This window comes from Cricetulus griseus, chromosome 5 (genome assembly GCF_003668045.3).
Source record: "Cricetulus griseus strain 17A/GY chromosome 5, alternate assembly CriGri-PICRH-1.0, whole genome shotgun sequence".
Taxonomy (NCBI): domain Eukaryota; kingdom Metazoa; phylum Chordata; class Mammalia; order Rodentia; family Cricetidae; genus Cricetulus; species Cricetulus griseus.
In genome coordinates, this window is record NC_048598.1 from 55,119,782 (window position 1) to 55,139,728 (window position 19,947).

The window sequence follows — 19,947 nt, forward strand, 5'->3', positions numbered from 1 at the left end:
AAGAAGTCAGGACAGGAACTCAAGCAGGACAGGAACCTGGAAGCAGGAGCTGATGCAGAGGCCATGGAGGAGTGCTGCTTACTGACTTGCTCATCATGGATTGTTCAGCTGGTTTTTGTTTGTTTGTTTGTTTGTTTGTTTGCTTGTTTGTTTTTGGTTTTGGTTTTTCAAGAGAGATCCACCTGCCTCTGCCTCCCTAGTGCTGGAATTAAAAGTGTGCACTTCTATCACTCGGCTCTGCTTGCTTTCTTATAGAACTGAGAACCACCAGTCAAAGGATGGTACCACCCACGATGGACTGGGCCCTCCCACAGCAATCACTAATTAAGAAAATGCCCTACAGCCAGATCTTATGGAGATATTATTATCTCAATTGAGGTTCCCTCCTTTCAAATGACTAGCTTGTGTTAAGTTGACATAGAACTTGGGAGAGCACTTGCTGACAGTTGACTTCACTTTGGAGTCAGAAGCTGGGCAGGAAGTGACTTTCTTTCTAGGAGCTTCCCTGCTCCCACTGTGATCGTCACACCACTTCTGATTTGGAGGTTCAGTGACTACACTCTACATGTCAATCAAATGCCCCCTTTTGTCCATTCAACTTGGCTGAGGGTTTCCCCTTCCTCTGCCCAGTTCTCTTGCTAGAAGAAAGCAGAGAACACTTGAGGCATCAGGTTCAACAGGGCCCATCCCTTACTCTAAGGAGTTCCTGAGCCAAGAGGAGGGAAGGAAACTCTGGGCTAGAAAACTCATTAGAGCTGATGTTTGTTTATTATCCCAGCCATTACCCTGATTCCAACTCCTCCTGACATCATTATGGATCCTCATTAGTGGTCCGTTTAAGGATGACATTAAAAGCCAATGAGGGTAACTTTAGATTCCTTCAGGGTGGAGGGTTGCACACAGATTCCTTCTTTTTCTTATTTTTAAAAATATTTATTTTTAACTTAATGTGTGCATATAATGGGGGGTACATGCAAGTCACGGCACATGTGTGATGGTATGAGGAAAGCCTGCAGGAGTGAGTTATCACCTTCTACCATGTGGGTCCCTGGTAGAGAACTCAGTTTACCATGCTTGATGGCATGCACTTTTACCCCACTGAACCATATCACTGACCTGAGTATGCTAAAGGTTTTGTTTTTAGTTTTAGGGTGTGTGTGTGTGTGTGTGTGTGTGTGTGTGTGTGTGTGTGTGTGTGTATGCTCAATGAGGCATCCCCTGTAAATGGAGTTATAGACTGTAAGTTGACCAACATGGGTACTGGGAATTGAACTCTAGTCCTCTGGAAAAAATAGCATTTTTAATTGCTGAGATAATGCTTCAACTTGGCCTGTGTATTTTAACAGACTAATTTTTAATGTTTTCTTGTGTTTCACAATAAAGCTATATAATGTGTGTATTTCTCCCTTGCCTTGGTTTCCTGAATGCTGAGAGATAGATTTAGGGTTTAACACAAACAAATTAGCAAACATCTACCTCCTCTCTCCCTTCATCATTACTAATTTCTAATATTTAATATAAATGCAGACATATGTTGTTCCTTGTTTCCATGTGAGTCAGTACTTTAAACTGCTCCAGAGTCTTAGAGTCAGCAAAGGATAAATCATAGCTGGGAGTGTTGGCTCCAACCATTACCTCAGCACCTGAGAACAGAAGTTTCTAGAAAGAGATGTACCGACTGTACTGCCGGTGGAAGCTGTCAGTAAGCAGCCGTGTGCTTAGGAAGATCAACATCCCATCCCATGCCCATACCCCAGCCTGTCAGCCAGGTTTGGGAGGAGAGTTTCTTTGTTTTGAGTTCAAATCAGACTAGGATACGAGGTGAGACCCTTTCTCCATAAACAGAGGGCTGAAGATATGTGTGTGATAGAGTGCTTGCCTCATCTGCAGAAGCTCTGGGTTTGATCCCCAGTACCACACAAACTGGTCATGGTGACAAAGGCCTGCAATTGCTGCAATCAAGAGGTAAGGCAGGAGGACAGAAGTTCGAATTCATCCTCAGTTATGTGGGAAGTTCGAAGCCAGCTTAGACTGCATGAGCCTTGTCTGAACGAATGAATGAATGAATGAATGAATGAATGAATGAGTGAACGAATAAATATCATAATGGTTAGCATGTCCTGACCCTTTCTCAACAAACAAATAACAAAAAGTGCTAATAGTGGTACAGGCAACACATGCAGGCAAAACACCACTTACAGATTAAATAAGTAAATAAAATCATTTGAAATATTTTAAAAGTGATAATAGTGCCAGGCAGTGATGGCTCACGCCTTCAATCCCAGCACTCAGAGGCAGAGGATCTCTGAGTTGGAGGCCAGCCTTGTCTACAAAGTGAGCTCCAGGACAACTAGGACTGTTTCACAGAGAAACCCCATCTCAAGGAAGAAAAAAAAAAGTGCTAATAGAATATATTGATTATTATGGGGTAGGCATATTCCAGGGACTGTAACTCATTTCATCCTCTAACAATGCTGAAGTAAGAGCAGCTGTTATTGGCCCCATTTAACAGATAAGCACACTAAGAGTGGTGATAACTTGCTTGAGAGCACAGGACTAGGAGTTGGACCCAGCAGTGTGGCTCCAAGGCATGCACAAGTCTCCACGATGGACTAAATGAATCCCAAGTCCACTCACAAACCACATTATTCCACCAGGGTCAATGACCATTAAAACAAGATGGACAGAGCAAACGGTCCCAACTGCCTATTCCTAATGTAGAGACACACCAATAACCTGATTCTTAGTGGGGGAGATGGGAAGGTGACACAATGAATCCTCTCTACCTTTCGCTGCCTCCGGATGAAGCCTGGGAATGAGAGTACAGTGCTATCGAAGTGCAAAGGATATGTCTAAAAACATCCTCGGGCCAGCCTATAAAGGCCTTAAAGGCAAAGCTAAGAATAAACTTTTACTCATAAAGGAGCCCATGAAGGGATTCAAGCAACAATCAGGCTGGACTGGTGGTCTCAGAGCTCAGCCTGAGGGAAGTGCAGCCAGGGGGCTCTCCCCACAGGAAGCCCTCTTTGGATGCCTGCAGAGACCAAACCTTAAACTGGATATGAGATGAGCTCAGGAAGTGGCCTGCAGAATATCTGCCCTGATGGGGAGATTTCTGTCTCTATAGCAGGGGATCTCATATTCTGCTGGGGCCCTGGCATGGTCAGTGTGGACCACAGATGGCAGATTAACACTGAGCCAGGGCAGATCTCCTGGCCCAATACTCTCTCTTTACAGATAAGCAGACTGAGGTTCGGGGAGGAGACTCCCAGTCCAGCTATCTCTCCCTGTCTCTGGGCTCCTTCCTCTGACCCAGATGGATCAGGTGCTTGGCCTTCCCTGGCCTGGAGCCTGTGGTGCAGTAAAGAAACACCTTGGCCCAGAGCCAGAAGGCTGAAGGGGAGAAGCTGGCATAGCATCCCTTCTTCAGTTCCTCCTGGTGTAGCCCTTTCAGGATCTGTATCCTCCACCCTTTGCCCCTACTGCCCCAGCTGCTTGCCCCAGACACTCAGGCCCCAGGAGGCCTAGCCAAGCAACATCTGGGGTTGCTTCACCAGCCTTAGGGCCTCTCCTCTTGTTTTCTGTCTGGAGTTAAAGTGGATCTGTCCTGGGCCCCCAGGAAGGAGGAGGGGGGCTTTACAAGGGGTCTGTCCTCTAAGTTTGCAAAGGGGCAATAAATTCAGCTTCAGATCTGCTGTTGTCCCCAAGTCCATGTGTTCCCTATTGAGTTTCCAGCACTTGTAGTCACACCTTCTTAAGTTGCAGAAGGCCCATGAAGTGGAGGTGTGGGAGGTCACATTCTTGAGGTTCCTAGGATAACAGGCTTTTAGCAGACAGTTTTCCCCCCTTTTGTTCCCAGATACACCTAGGGAGCCACAGGAGGAAAAACATACCACTAGGACTTTTCCAGCCAATACTGGTCTGGCCATCTGTCCATGTCTCTCCCCAGTTCCTGCTCATGTTGTGTTCACTCCCACCCCCACCCAAGCCTGCCTTCCTTTCCTCTGTCTACCACAGGATCAGAGTGTCCCTTCTCCCTAGACACTAGTGAGTCAGTAGGATATAACAGTTGAGGAGTAGTCCCCCAGGGCAACAGATGCCTGGGGGGAGGGGGTGGCTGGTACAGCTAGTCTGTGGGGCCTAGCACTTAGTGGCAAGAGGGATGAATTCATAGCACTTGCTAGTCACTCTTCCAGTGGTGGAGATGGGGTCCTAAGAGCCCCTACCACACAGTGTTGGGGATGAGAGCAAGTTGGAAGAGCACAAACGGGCTGTTGGAGGAGCTTTAATACATGGAGGGCACCCGGCAGTCATTAGGACTGTGGCTGGCCCCCTACAGTAAAAATGGCTGTTCTTGGAGAGTTTTGTTTTTATTTTTGTTTTGAAGCAGGCTTTCATGTGTCCTAGGCTGGCCTTGAACTTGCTTTGTAAGCTGAAGATGATCCTAATTGTCTGATGCTCCTGTGTCTCTACCTTCTGAATGCTGGGATTATAGACATACATTGCCATACCTGGTTATTACCATACCTCCACAGTGCTGGGGATGAACCTAGGGCTTTTTGCACGCTAGACAAGCATTCTACAACTATGCTTCGCCCCAGAACTAGACAGTTTATTTCTTGCCCTGTCTAACACTCTGGGTCTCACCTCTCAATCCTGGTTTTTCTCCCTGGACTAGGCTCTGTGTCTACCTCCAGGGTCTGGTTGGGACTCAACTTGTCTTTCCTTTGGGTTTGCTGATCACTGTCTAAAGGGCAGATACTCTTGTCCTGCTATGCACACATGCTCTCCTCCATTCTGATTCCCACCCCTCCCCCACCCCTCCATTTTCTTGAACTAGAAACTTTTCCTAAACCCTCAGTCCCTCCAAGTATGCTCTCTTGGGTCCCTCCTGGGTCTCTGGGCTTCACTTTGGCTTGCTGTCTAACAATGTTGTCTTCAGAACAAATGAGGGAATGGGTTACTTTCTAGTTACAGACTCTTCTCTAGGTTGCCAAAAATGGTTCTCTGAGGTTTAAAATATGTTATAGCCCCCAAGGGAAAACGCCTTTTCCTTGTTTGCACTTTTCCTTGCCTTCCTTTAGTCCTTCAGTGTTCTGCCTACTCTCACCCTAATCCTTCATGAACGGTCTGTCTGTCCTACTCTCAGTTCACTTTGGTGGTGGGGGAGAGGTGGAAAGAGGTGGAAATTTCAAACAGGGCTCACATCCTCAGTTCTGTGCTCTCATGAGTAGACTTTGGTGACAATATTTTCTTCTGTTTCTAATTCCTGTTTCTGAATGTCAAGAATAACTCCCAGCCTGGTAACCTTGGGTACAGCTTTGTGAGAAGTGGACAGGAAGTCCTAGAAGAGCCCCCCTGGCAGCCAAGTGAAAAGATTCAGCAGTATTTCTGTTCTGCTTAGGGAGGGGTGAAGAGAGGCTGGCCCACCCTGGTGATGGGTTTTATCAGCTCTGGGCAGCACAGCAAAGTGCTAGAGGAAAGATCAAATTAGCATCCGCAGCAGCTACACACAGGCAAACAGCACCCCCACCCCAAGGCCTGTCCATCTCAGGATGCAGGCTTCAGCAGGCACCAGGACACAGCCACTCTGTACTGCCTCACTCCCACCAACTCGAGCTCACGCATACACTTCAGTGCGTAGACTCACTCAAAATATACACCACCCTCCTACCCACACTGATACACATGGAGACTCACAGAATCACACACAGTACCGTGTGGGAGGGAGCTGAAGTCATTCTCCCAGAATAGCTCAGCCTGGCCTCTGACAGCAGAGCCACCAAGCTTGCCTCAGGTTTCCACATGTGGTCAGAACTGAGAGGTAACCTTGACAACCAAGCCAAGGTCCCCACAGAAGTACACACCACTATCTAGTGGTTCCTAACTGGCAAGTAGAGAGAACAAGGCCTGTGTGATATCCCCACAGACAAAGTCAGGACAGAAGGACCTAGTTCTTGGGTTGGTCTAAGGAGGGCAGTTTGGAATACCACGTCATTCTCCAAGGGGTAGGCCAGACAAATGGATAGAATGGCCAGAGGGAAGGTAGGTATGGGGTCACATGGCACTGAAGTTTCTGGTGCAGATAAAGTGTAGACTGAAGCCATCCTCACCCTTGCTATCACCAAGAAACCAGTGACTGTGTCTGTGGAGTCACAGTCAACACGGTGTGTCAGCACTTATGTTCACCATCCAACTGATGGATGGAGGTAGAAGAAGAAACAAGAGAATGAGGAGTAAGAAAAGGAACAAGCTGGAAGGAGGAAGAGAGGGTGATGGAGAGAGGGAGCCACTGTCCTTACCCTGATGTCCCAAACACTCCAAGGACAAGAGGCATGGATACTTGGAAGCACCTAAAAGCTCTACCAAGGTGGCCTTTCCCCTTTGTTTTGTTTTAATTGATGTTGTTTGAAACCAGATCTCACTATGTAGCCCTTAGGTGGCTTAGAACCTTCTATGTGTAACAGGCTAGTCTTGAACTCACAGAGATCTGCCTGCCTCTGTTTCCCCAGTGCTGGGGTTGAAGGTGTGTGCCACCACAGCTGGTGATATCATCAACTTAAGGGCAGTTTAAATAAATGTAAAACAAAATCAGGACTAATGTAACGTGTTTGGTGCTCTCAGAAATCAATCTTAAGGCTGGATATGATAGCAAACACCTTTAATTCTAGCATTTTAAGAGGCAGAGGCCAGCCTGGTCTGCATAAGAAGTTCTAGGCCAGCCAGAGCTACACTGTGAAACCCTGTTTCAAAACAAACAATTCTGGAACCCAAATCCTTATTTGGGGTTACTGCTGCAGCAAAGTGGCCTAGGAATGTTGAGATAAATTAAGCCCCTTTATAGACTTTGGGAGTAGAAAGAGAAGATGCAGAAGGAAGGGGTCTGCCTGTTGGTTCTTATGGAGTACTGCACACTACAGCCAGGATACAATCCAAAACACTGCGGTGTCTCCGCAGAAAAACACCTTGGTAGCACTACGCAGCAGCATCACCCATAAATCAGGATTTAGTTTCTAGAATTGTTTATTTTGAAACACGTTCTCACTGTGTAGCTCTAGCTGGCCTGGAACTCTGTAGGTAGACCAGGCTGGCCTCTGCCCCTCTGAGTACTGTGATTAAAGGTGTTTGCTACAACAGCCACGCTTAGAATTGATTTCAGGGTTGGGGTTGCCTTACCTTCCTGCTCCTATCCTCACATCTGGGCTCTTTATCTGTAATCATGGCATCACTGTCAAGAGTGATTGCTCTGTGGGCCCTGTGGCCAGAGCAGCAACAGCCCAGGAACTGGAGGAATCTAGTGAAAAGAGAACCACATTTGTAACCTGCAAGCTCTGTCCTGTTTGGGCACTACTAAGAGGTCACTGCATAGCCTGCTAGGAGATGTGAACATTTACAGAAGGGCAAGTTTAATTTCCTAAAGACAAACAAAGCCGATGCATGGATTTGTGGAAAGCTCTTTTCATCAATGTGCTTGTAGGATGACAGAATAGCAGACCCAAGCCAAAGACAGCGAGAGGCAATGACAAGGGTGTCAGACTCAGGCACTGAGCAAGTTATCACAGGCCTGTGTGCTTTCACCTATTCTGCTGACTTCCTTGTGGCTAGCCTTGGTCAGCTCTGGCCTTGGTGACACTTGACCTCTTTGGTTCAATGCATCTAGGTTATCTTTTTCCAAGATCAGCCCGGTTTCCTGTTAAAATACTAACAATTCCCCTCAATAAGCAGAAGTAATCACCTCATCCATCCAAACCCAGACCCCGAGGAGGAGCAGTGAAGAAGCTCTCCAAGGATTATGTTTAATGGCAAAGCACTAGAATCCAGGCATTTTGATTCATCCCATGAAACAGAAGAGGAGAGCATATGAACTGGGAGTGCTCCTGTAATCGGGAGGCATACAAACGTAGTAGCCTGCTTCCAAGTAACTAGTACACTGATGTTGGGCCAGGGGAGGAGGAATCTTGCTCGTGAGGCTGAGGCAGGAGGATTCCCAGTTTGAGACAAGCTAAGTGACTATACGGATAGCATCAATTTAGCTTTGGGAGAATGGTCACTACCTCAATGAAGTGTCAGAAATCCAGGGGAGTACGAACTGGTGGCCAAGTAGCAATGAGGTGTTCTGAGTTAAAGACGCAAGCCACGGTGCACCTGGGCCAGGGATGTGTGAGGTGAGGACCATGTAATAGAGCTACGGATAATGGGGAAATGTTGCAGGACCTAGGAGGCAGAGCTGTTGTGCTATTTAGAAGACAGTGAAAGGGGACCCTATAGCACCAAGTGGTAGAAACTTACAAAGGTAGGTCGTACAAAATGCTGAAATGTCTTAGGCGCCAGGGAAAGGAGTCCAGACAGTCTAGCAAGTGGAGTAGTTGTCTCATATTCTGAGTCCTTAGGAAAAGGACTCTATTCCCCCAGGGAAGGCCTTTTGGGGCAGGACTGGGTAAGAAGGCATCAGTCTTGGGACTAGGTCTGAGGTAGAGGTAGTGATCATAGCTTTGGCTGAAAGGAAGACCAGGGAGGGCAGCACTAGACATCCACAGGGAGGGACAGCATGAAAAAGATGGAAGTACTGACGTGGAAATTCACTGAAGAAAAATAAATAGCAGAAGGGAGAGCTCTGGATAGGAAGCAGAAATAAAAGGGAAGGGGAACACAGGGTGGGAAGGGCACAAAGGACCCAGAAAGGGAAGCTGGTGGGGACAGGTAGAGAAGCCTGGGGGCGCTGCTTCTCAGTAACAAACACACACACACACACACACACACACACACACACACACACACACACACACACAACCTCAGGATTTTACACAAGCCATGGAGCTAAGTTCATTTAACAAACAGGGTCTCATTGCAGGTCAGATCCTGTGCTGGGCTCAGAGGTGTGGGTGACAAGTTGCCCATTCAATAGTCTGCCTAGCTTCCTGGTACCAGTCCTTGAGCCCCCAAGTGTAGACGAAGCCAGAGCCAAAGCCTTTCTTCTGGGGAGATAGTATTTACAAAAGCCTTCATCCACAAAGAGGAAGGAAGACGAATCAGTGAAGAGGGAGGAGCAGAGGGCCAACGGAAAACTTTGTACTGCTCACACCAGACTACTTAAAAAAAAAAAAAAAAAGCCACTTAAAGGGAAGTGAGAACTGGAAAAATAACCCAATGGACAGAAAAGTCTCTCCTCGACATTCCTCCCACTGCGACACCAGTGAGAGCTGATTGCTTTTAGGCAATTGCTGAAGAGGAAGAGCAGAATTTGTTGGGTAAGGTGGAATTATTATGGAAGCAAATAGACTACAATCCCCATTGCCGAAAACATGAGGAGCCGGTTCTGACCAGCTGGGAGAGAGTGGCAGAGATGACCTGGCGCCAGAGTGTCTGTTTTGGGGAGGCGTGGGAGAAGTAGCATCGGCGAGGACATCCTGGAGGAGGTGGCAGGCAACCGCTGCCTTGGAACTGTGCAGAGGCGACGTCCGGGCATGCCCGGTGTGGCGCGCTTCCTCTGCCCAGGTCCTGGTCCCTCTCCCGCCCGTCTTCCACCGCTCGGGAGTCCGGTGCTGGTTCCCAATACTGACGTCAGTGAGCGATGACCTCAGCGCCCGGGAGGCGCGGGCGAGCAGGCAGGCGGGAGGGCGGGGGCGGGGGGCGGCGGAGAAGAGAGGCGGGGCAGCTAGAGAACACGCCCCCATCCGCCAGCCTCGGCCAATGGGCGCCGCCTGCGGCTCCCCGCCTCCGCGAGCGGTATGAAAGGCGCAGCCGGAGGAAAGTCCGGGCAGAGCCCGAGCGGCGGCCAGACCACCCTCGTCTGGACATTACAGCTCCTTACCCAGCCGCCCGGCATGAGCCACGGGAAGAGAACAGACATGCTCCCGGAGATTGCCGCCGCCGTCGGCTTCCTTTCCAGCCTCCTGAGGACGCGGGGCTGCGTGAGCGAGCAAAGACTCAAGGTGTTCAGCAGGGCGCTCCAGGACGCACTGACCGGTGAGCGCACGTCGGGGTCCCAAAGCCACCGGGGAGCGGCCCCTCCTTGCCTGGGGTGTCTTTCCCCACTGTTTCTGGGACGGAGACCCCTACGCGAGCGGCGCCTGGTCTCAAATGCCTTGCTCTAATCTGCGAGGCCGCCTGTTGTCCTTCGTCCCTTGGTTTAGATCTCCGCCTCCCCGCCCTCCAGTCCCCGCCGCCTCGTTCCCAGGGCGCTGACCCTCTTCCTTGAGTACATTCTGAGTCCCTAACAACACCACGGAAAGAGCCAGTGGTCTGCGCTCAGGTTCCTAACTCAACTCTTTCTCTGAATCTTGGAGACCTCCAGTCCAGACCCTTGGGGGATGCTGTGGGCCACGAAGCCAGGTCAAGCTATGCGACTTTATGCGCAATTGAACTTTTCGAGTCCCAAACACTGTTGTTATAGTCCTTGGCCTACCATTGTCCTGGACCATTCTGCTGCTTGTTTACCCGCTGGAAGTTGTAATCTGGGCCCCCTTTGTATTTATTTCTTTTGGTTCCTCTTCACCATCTGCCACCTATTGTAGTACAGAAAAGAGTCCAGTAGCCTAGCCTGCTGGGGGTGGGGGTGGGGGTGCGAGTTATGGAGGCAGGGCAGGGTGTGAGGCAGGGAGGTGGAGGAGTGATAAGCAGCCCTTTCGCCTCTGCCTCCAGCTGTTATAGCTGGTTGGTTGCCTTGGGCAGCGATAGCCATCTCTCAACATGCTGGCACAGATCTGAGGACCAACAGCTGTTTCATCAAAACAAAACCATTTTTATTCCCTTACCTTTGCTAGAGATCTCATGATTCCTCTGGTGGGGGAGGGATGGGAGGCCTGGTGACTTGCTGGACACCCAACAATGTTGGTCGCTCACTGGGCTTTGAAATTTCAGTGTCTGGGTTCTCAGAGACCCTGCCTGTTCATACTAGCCCATCCTTCCTTAAGCTGGATTGTGCCAAAAATATCCCTGACCCCCGGGAGAGCATCTACCTGAAAGCTCTGGGGCTGCCTTCCAATGTACATGTCCTTGGAAAAGGCCCAGGGATCTTTCTAAGTGGCAGGGGGAGTTTAAGGAGAGGCTCTGAAATACTGTCACTGAGCCCTTCCTCTTTTCCCGGCCCTCTACTCTCATCCTCCCCTTGTGGTAAACATCAGAGACAATACTTTTCTAACCAAAGCATCTCCCTCTTGTCCTTCCTCCACAGATCATTACAAACACCACTGGTTTCCAGAGAAACCATCCAAAGGCTCTGGCTATCGCTGCATCCGCATCAACCACAAGATGGACCCCATCATTAGCAAGGTGGCCAGCCAGATTGGACTCAGCCAGCCCCAGCTACATCGGCTGCTGCCCAGTGAGCTGACCCTGTGGGTTGATCCCTATGAAGTGTCCTACCGAATCGGTGAGGACGGTTCCATCTGTGTCCTGTACGAGGAGGCCCCGGTCGCTGCCTCCTATGGGCTCCTCACTTGCAAGAACCAAATGATGCTGGGCAGGAGCAGCCCCTCGAAGAACTATGTGATGGCTGTCTCCAGCTAAATAGGAGCCACCCTACCCGGGCACTCTACTGTACTCATGCTGCCGTGACAACAGGCCACCGTATACCTCAACCTGGGGAACTGTATTTTTAAATGAAGAGCTATTTATACATGTTATTTTTTTTTAAGAAAAGAGGAGAAAAAAAAACCAAAAGATTTTTTTTTTTAAAGAAAAAAAAATCCTTAAAGGGAGCTGCTTGGAAGTGGCCTCCCCAGGTGCCTTTGGAAAGAACTGTTATTGAATTTGTGAGCCAGTGTTTGCCTAGAGGAGTGGTTTGGGGATTGGCCTAGCCAAGGTAAAGGGGGATTCTTGGCTGATCCCCCAGGAGGTGGTAAAAGGGAGCAAGGAAGGTTAGCAACTGTGAATGAGAGGGGTCAGGATCTTTCCTGGGATGCCTGGATGCCTGGATGCCTGGATGCCTGGTTCCTCTCTTACTCAGGGGCATTCAAGCCTGGTCTTAAATAATACTACATTGCCTAATCTTCTTTTGTGTTTCTGCTGAGACCCTGGGTAGAGTGAACGACCTCTCCTGTTCCTTCTGTTCTGAGCAGGTTCTCTTGAAATCTTGTCTCATTCCTGAGTCTACCCTTGGGGACCTGGAAAGGCTGTTTCCCAGCCAGGAATCTATATGAACATATTTGGAGGGTGGGATGTAAGGCAGGTGTGCAAAGACTTGGGTATAGATGGAGGGAACCACACAAAACCTTTGCTCTGCTCTGTGCTGCACTGCTTTGTATGGATGGATGGCAAATAATTTAGGGGTGATTTGCAATGGAATTTTGGGACCCAAAGAGGGATGGTTCTCTCCCTCCCTTTTCCTAAACCCTGCTTTTGGGAACCACATGAAAGTCCGAATGCTGCTACCATTATTCCTTTGAGAGGTGGCTCAAAGCTCCAGGGAACTCCGGGTCCTTTCTTACTGCCTTCTCCTCAAGACTCCTGTTCCCCGCTCCCCTCTTTCATGTGATTGGGTCCTGGAGGGCCCCATTTCCTAGGACAGGAGTTCTCAATCACTGTGCAATAGTCCCAGGAAATTCTGAGACTGGGCCTCCTAGCCCCTCCTGGCGCCCTGGTGGGTTCTGGCTGGCCGGTGGGTCTTGCAGAGATCTTTCTAGGCTGCAGAGAGAGTGCCTGTGCACTAGCTGGTTTTGTGTAGGGCTGCCACTAAGAGCCACACTTTGGGCACAGCTTTATCTCCTTGGTGCTCAGAGCACCTATGGGGGAGGTTGTCTCTCTCAGTAAAATCCAAATTTATCTGTAGATGTGTGCAATATATACTGTTATGGACTGGAGAAAATTGGAAAACACTGGGAGAAAATGGCTTTCCTTCAGGTCCAGTGACACTGATGAGGGTCCTCAGAAGACCTGAGTCTCTCAAACTGAAGGACAGAGCTAGATAGAGTCAGCCCATCGCTCTCCTTAATGAGGAATCGCTTCCCCATTTCCACCGCCATGGCATCCCATTTCCTGGATTTCTTAACTCCTCAGTTTCCACTCAAAGGTGCTATTTTCCAAACACTCTGCCCAGCCTGCTCAGGCACTCCCAGCTTCGCACAGCCTTCCCAGGCGGCTTCACCTCTCTCGCTTTAAAGTTAACTCTGGGCCCACAGACCCAAGTGCTGTGGGTGGAAACAAAGCTGTGAATTGCTGCAGATGGTTCTCATGTCTTGTCCGCAAACAGGTCCCTGCCTCTTTAGAAGCAGCCTCCTGCTCTCATGCTGAGATCTGTTCTTTCTTGTCGATGTTCACTTTAAAAATGACAAAACCCCCAGAGCTGGACTGTTGAGCAGGCCTGTCTCTCTTATTAAGTAAAAATAAGTAATAGTGGTAAGTTTGTAAGCTATTCTGACAGAAAAGACAAAGGTTACTAATTGTATAATAGTGTTTTTATATGGAAGACTGTACAGCTTATGGACATATGTACACTTTCGTTTTTAATAAAAATGCAGCAAATCGTGTGCCGTGTAGAGAAGGTAAAATTCCATAGTGCCGATAGGCACTTCCCTCTCAGAACCAAACCCTGGCTTCATGTTTTGTGGAATTCCATCAGATATCCTGGGTCAGTCTGTAGCGTGCAGATGTTACAAGACATACCTTGGGTGTGTGGTGACATCATTTGCATGTACCTCCTCCCCAGGAGGTAGCTCCCCACTTCTGTCCTTTTATAAATATTCTCACAGGTCTCTAAAAATATGCTGTCTGAACACTCTGCAGCCTATTCCATAGTTTCATTCTTAGTCACTCAGCACATTTGAAAAGCTGCCCTTCTGTGTCCACATCTGTGGAAGCAACCAGCTATGGCTGGAAATTATACAGAAAAAAAAAAAAACATTCAGAAAGTTCCCCTAAAACCAACATTTTGACTTGTCATACGCTAAGCATGCCAGTACATGTGATATGACCGCAATCATACACAAGCCCACTCTGCTGTTTCTCCTGGCACCTCCACATGTTGTCTGTGGGGTCCTCATTTGAGCACATCCATCCATTCCATATGCTGGGGTCTTAGGCCTATAGTGGCAGCATCTTTACATGGACAGACTTTTCCTTGCCATTCCAGAAACAGTATAGTTTAACTATTTCCAATGTATTGGGCATTGCAAACAGCCTTATAATTTAAGGTACATGTGAGAATACTCAACTAAAAACTGCTAAGTTGTTTTACAGAGGAGACCTGAGTGTCTACAATGGTCTTGGAACCAATTTTCATGCAGCTGTCTAGTGACTTGACTATATCACCAATGAATATTAAAAACAACTAAAACACACCCTGGTTTTCACAAGTTGTCACTTCTGCTGCCATTTATTAATGTCATTCTTCCTGCCTTGTTAGAGCAGTTGAGCCCCAGGATCTGCGTACTGGGACCACATATGCTGAATGCAATGGCACAAGTTAGCTGGAAAGCAGTAATTTCTGAAAGCACATGGCATGAGAACCAATGGCTTGTTGTCATTTGTAACTACCCTTGACTTCATGGAGAGGATCTATGTAAAAATAATAACTTGCCATGCTTGATTTTGGGGTTCTTTCCTAGAATTTTGATACAGACTTGGCTTCCCAATAAAGCTTCAGGCACATTTTGACCCACATTGGATGTTTTCCTTGGCACAAAGCAGGCTGTTCTGAAATGCTTAGACAGTCTCATTTCATTTCATACTGCATGGCTTTATACACAAACATGCAGTTTGTTCTGGGTGTTCTTGGTCAGTTAGGGCAGGGAATCTGGGTGCATATGTCTGTATGTGTGAAGAGAGAAGGGAAGTCAGCTTGGCCAGGGGAGGTCAGTGTATCTGTGTCATGAATAGAATATTGGAACCCACTAATGTCAGGGGGTACTGCAGGAAGAGCCCTTTCTTTTGTTCTTCTCTTTGTGGATGCAAGGACAGGGTTAGGATCATCCTTGGTGTCAAATTCTTTTGGGTTATTCAATACAAAGTATGCATCTATCTTCTTATTTCCTAAAAGGCCCCACTCCTAAGGGACATTTCATCACCTAGTGGAAGACCGAATGGCATTCAGGGAAGGTTGTCAGGCGGCCACGGGGGCAGGCCAACCCATCTTTGTCAGGGAAACCACAGGATGGCAGATTCAACTTGGGGTTGCTTTTGGTTCTTGGTAGGCTAATAATGGCCACTCAATTTATACAAGAGGGCTCTGTGATCCAGGAAGATGTTACTTCTTTCAGACTTGACCAGTATAAGTAGGAGCAGAGAACACCTACTGGCTGCTGGGTGTCTTAGGGCTCTGAGTAACAGGCAGTTGCTTGCCCAGGCTCTGAAACTAGACTTTCAGCTTTCCTACAGCTTGGTAAACCATGGCAGCCTGGAGTCCTGTCTGTGGTCAGCTGTTTGGGGATGATAATGTCCCTCCCGAGAGGGTCCGGGCAAGGCGCTGGCAGCTGTAGATTAAGAGCCCATCCTGGCTTCCGATAAGGTTTGGGTGGAGGAGGCCTTGATGCTGCCAAAACCAAGCACCAGGAGGAAGAAACCACTTCTGTGGGTCTGGCACTGGCTCCCATAGCAGCCTTTGGTAAGAAAGGGTACTGAAGATTCAAGAGCCCTGGTTCCCAGGTCAGCACCAGCTTTCCTGGCCCCATGAAAGTTTTGCAGTAGAGTTTGTGGTTGAGAGGGAAAATATATGGTTCTTTTCTTCAAGTAGCTAGTAAGTTTGGAAAAATCATCCAGTTTTTCCTGTCTTAGAAACCAGCCGGGCGAGCTGAACATGTTGAATTATGCTTATAATCCTAGCTCTTGGAATGCTGAGGCAGGAAGATAACCACGAAGCAAGCCTGGACTACAGAGTAAGAGTCTGTGTCAAAAAGAAAAAGAGATGGAGAGGGGAGAGGAGAGAGAAGGAGGGGGGAGACAGGAGGAGAGGAGGGGAGGAGAGTGTGGGTGGTGGATTAATATCCCTTGAATGCTCCTGTCCTTTTCCTCAGTCTAAAACATCCTCACCACCCTGGCAGACACTGGAGCCAAATGAGAATAATTACTATTATTCTTTTCAATTAGTCGAACTGATAGGTCACTTAGGTGGGGATGGAGTCAGGTGTTCATCTCTAGCTTTTGTCAGACTCCTACTTGCTAAGGTTTCCAGTCCTGAAGACAGTGAAATGGACATGCAGGGAAGTTGAGAATGAAGACTTAAGCGCCAGGTGTCCTGGCAAGGTCTATTTCAGGTCTGCTCCCTGCCCACTGACTGGGCAACCTGGGGCAAGTGGCCAACACGGCTTAGTTTCCCCCAGGTATGGAATGGGATTTCAAAAGCAACCATTTCAACAGGTCACAAAGATGACATTTGATCTGTCACTTAGACTAGTTCCAATATCCAGTGAATGGGAATTGCCATTACTAATGGAAGTTAACGTCACCTTTTCAAGGGCCCTGAGTTGGCCTTGAGGTCAGTGTCAAATAAGAAAGTAATAGAATCTGCTAGCATCTTCAAAAATGGTTACAGTTAATACAGTTCTGTGGCCTCTCCCTCAATCCTTAGTTTAAAAAAAGAAATCCATCTACTTCTAGCACCCTTGCAAGGGTCACATGAAAGTAGGCACACTGATTGAATGACCTCTGCCATTCTTGTGGAAAATACATGGTGTTCCTGCTATTTACTACCCCTGACCGTGTTGGCTCTATTGGCCTACTTGTGGATTAATATCAAACCGGCTACGTGCTAATTCACACAGAGTGGGCGGGGAAGGGGTTCTCCAATAGCAGCTTTCCCTGTCTGTGAACTCACACCCAATGGACTCCCTTCCCAGAAATGAAATAAATGGGGAAGCTGAGAAGGGCAAGCCTGAGCTCTCTGGCTTTGTTTCCTACTATTTCTTTGCAGAGTTGGTGGCGAAACCACTCAGTTCAGTCTAAGAGGCTGCCAGGCCCTGGGATAATGATCTCTAGCAGGACTGTGTCCTGGATGCACAGCCTTTCCCCTGCTTTGATAGCCTGGTTCCCCAGAAACTCTTATTTTGTTCCCAGCAGAAACCTGGCCCTGCCACTTGCCACCCTCATTCCCACAAACAAGGGCGGGGCCTTAGTTCAACCCTTGTCCAGTAAGCTGGACAGGCTGTCTGGACTACATCAGATAAGAGTCAGTAACAGCTGGGTGGGTTGAATAAATGCTGCTTTATTTACCAGCACTCGGGGAGAGGGCGTTTAAACCCTGATGGCCATCAGGCAGTAAATGAGTGAGGACAGCTGGGTAAAGGCTGGAGTGAGCCTGGAGATTGAGCACAAGCCTTATTAGAAAAGGGCCTCCAGTCCTTGGCTGTAGTTCACTGTCATCAAGCATAAGAGACCATGACACAAGATACTATGGCTTTGTTTGTTTGTTTTTGAGACAGGGTCTCGGTTATCCCTGGCTGGCCTAGAACTGGCTATGTACCCAAGGATGAATGTGAACTCCAGATGCTCCCATCTGTGTCTCTTAAGTACTGGGATTACAGACGCTGTGCTGGGGATTAAACCCAGGGCTTTGTTCATGCTAGCAAAGACTCTGCCATCTAAACTACATCCTATCCAGGCCACGGTTGGTTTTTTGTTTTGTTTTTGACAATATATATATGCATAGGGCCCTTGGATGTGACCTCTGATGCATCCAGAAATGAAGAGGTGGGGGTTCCTTCTCCAACCCTCACAGGAGGAGGAAGGCTCTGTATTGTGGACATTACTGGTAGCCTGACAGGCCCTGATCTCCAGGGAGGCACATTCTGACTCCTCCCTAATGGAACTAGAGGTACACAGAAGCCTTCCTCTGCGTCCCCCAGGAAGCAGGAATCAGCTTCCTCCATGTTCAGCTGGTGCCCATTCACTTGTGTAAGGAACTGTGCATGGTCTATGAATCTTTGCCCAAGGAATGCCCCGTCCTCTCCTGTCCACCCACTGTTTCCTGGTGAACTCACACCTTTGAGATTTCAGACCACCAGGCAACTTTTCTGTGACATCTCCTTGGTAGGATATGTGGCCTTCCTCTGAGTTCTCATGATGTTCACTTCTCACCATTGGTCCTTGTACCTTTAAATCTACACTGAGCCAGAATGAGGGCCAGGTCTTGCCTGGATGGCATCTGGTCCTCAGTAGGTGCTGGTGAACAGTGATCTGGTGAGTGAAAGCTGTAGGTGACCCAAGTGGAGAATGGTAGATGAACATAATTTAGATCAGAGATGATGTTTCAAAAAGAAAATTAGTCCATTCAGGATTGGGCATTAAAAGTGCATTTCAACTGAAAATATCTGGGGTTTACTGGGAGCCTGTGACCACATCTTCTTGAGAAAATTTAGGGCTTTGAATATTGCTGGCTCTCAAGACTTAGGAACCTGCTATTATCCACACATCCTAACAAGTCTTAGTTACCCATTAACTCCCTAAGTACATTTACACAGTAATCACCAGGAGACAAGGCTGAGCAGTTCTGGGGAAGGACTCTGATTTTGGCTGCTAAAGGCTGAATAGCCGTAGAACCCAGTTCCATCTCCAACACTAGATCTCCACAGCTGATTTGGACTAGCTGCAAGGTAGTGGGATAGCACTGGGAAGTGGGGAGCCTAGCTGCAGGCCTGGTAGAAACTGGCTATACTGATGGGGTCTTTGTTAGCCTCATCTCATGCTTCCCCTACTGTGAGTATCAGTTTTCTGAATTTTAAGACAAGTCACTGTGGTAAGTCATCTCTCCATTTCTGTTTCCAGATGGAATGGAGGAAAAAAAAAATCTCTGAAACTTGTCCCATTTCCCAACAGCACGTAGTCCAGATCCTGCCCCTGTTGCCCCCAGGCACCTTGGCAACCTCCTCTGTGCCCCCCCCCACTTCCTGCCTGGCCAGCATCTTGAGATAAGCACAGATCCTATTTCACTGTGTCATTTTTTCCCCTGTTACCTTTCTTTGCCATTCCAAACCTGTGAGATGGAAATAAATCCAGGGCCAAGACCCCTCACCTTGTCACATTCTTTCCTGCTTACTTTTTCCTAAAGCAGTGGTTTTTCACCTTCCTAATGCTGTGATCTTTTCATACAGTTCCTCATGGTGTGGTGACCACCGACCATAAAATTATTTTTGTTGCAACTGCATAACTAATTTTGATACTGTTATGAATCGTAACATAAATATTTCTGGAGTTAGAGGTGTGCCAGATGGGTTGCAACCCACGGGTTGAGATGAGAACCATTGCCTAAAACCCTGTGTGCAAGTTTTTTTTTCTTTGTCAGTGTATGTGTGGCACAGTAGCTCTTCTTTTGGGGGGGGTCTGAGTACCTACACTGTGTACCCAGGCATTCAGCCTGATGCCTTGCAATGCCATGGTCCCAAGCTCTCTGAGATACAATGGCCTTGAACACAGAGGGAAAAAGCAAAGCCCCCATGACCAGAAGGGGAAGGTGGACATGGTCTTTCTTAAAGCAGAGTGTATGCTTGTCCCTTCCTCTACTGCTTCTTCTGTTGCCTGCCATAAATAACTCCACTGTCTGCTGTTTATGTGGTCTGACCTCGGGGTTAGGAAAAATGTTCATACTTTCAGGACACAGCTTTTTTCTAGTCCTTTCTGATGCACACACATTTCATTATTGTTTAAACATAATAAATGCAAATTAGTACATACTTTTTTTTTTTGAGACAGTCTCATGTTGCTCTGCCTGGCCTTGAACTCAGCATGTAGCTGGAGATGACTTTGGACTTACTCTCTTGCCTCTACCTTCTGAGTGCTAGATTACATATGTACACCACCATTCCTAGGTTATGTGCTGGGGATGAAACCCAGGGCTTCGTTCATGCTGCAATTGAGTATCTACCAGTTGAGTACCAAGTGAGCTACACCCCCAGCTTCCAGTAGCACTTCTTATATTGTGTCGATGTCTGGTGGTTCTACAAGTTTGGGTCCCATCTTCAACTGTTGCTGCAAGCATCTCTACGGTGGGACCACAGTCTTTTATGTCCTATTATATCTTGT

At 48.0% G+C, this 19,947-nt stretch overlaps 1 protein-coding gene across 1 annotated transcript; it reads left to right on the plus strand.

The window, feature by feature from the left end:
* The first annotated feature begins 9,730 nt into the window (after positions 1-9,730).
* On the plus strand, positions 9,731-13,466 carry Btg2 (BTG anti-proliferation factor 2). The gene is made up of 2 exons (XM_027417571.2): positions 9,731-9,966; positions 11,174-13,466. Exons 1-2 carry the CDS (start codon positions 9,825-9,827, stop codon positions 11,506-11,508), a joined length of 477 nt encoding a protein of 158 aa, XP_027273372.2. The 5' UTR covers positions 9,731-9,824; the 3' UTR covers positions 11,509-13,466.
* Positions 13,467-19,947: the final 6,481 nt, after the last annotated feature.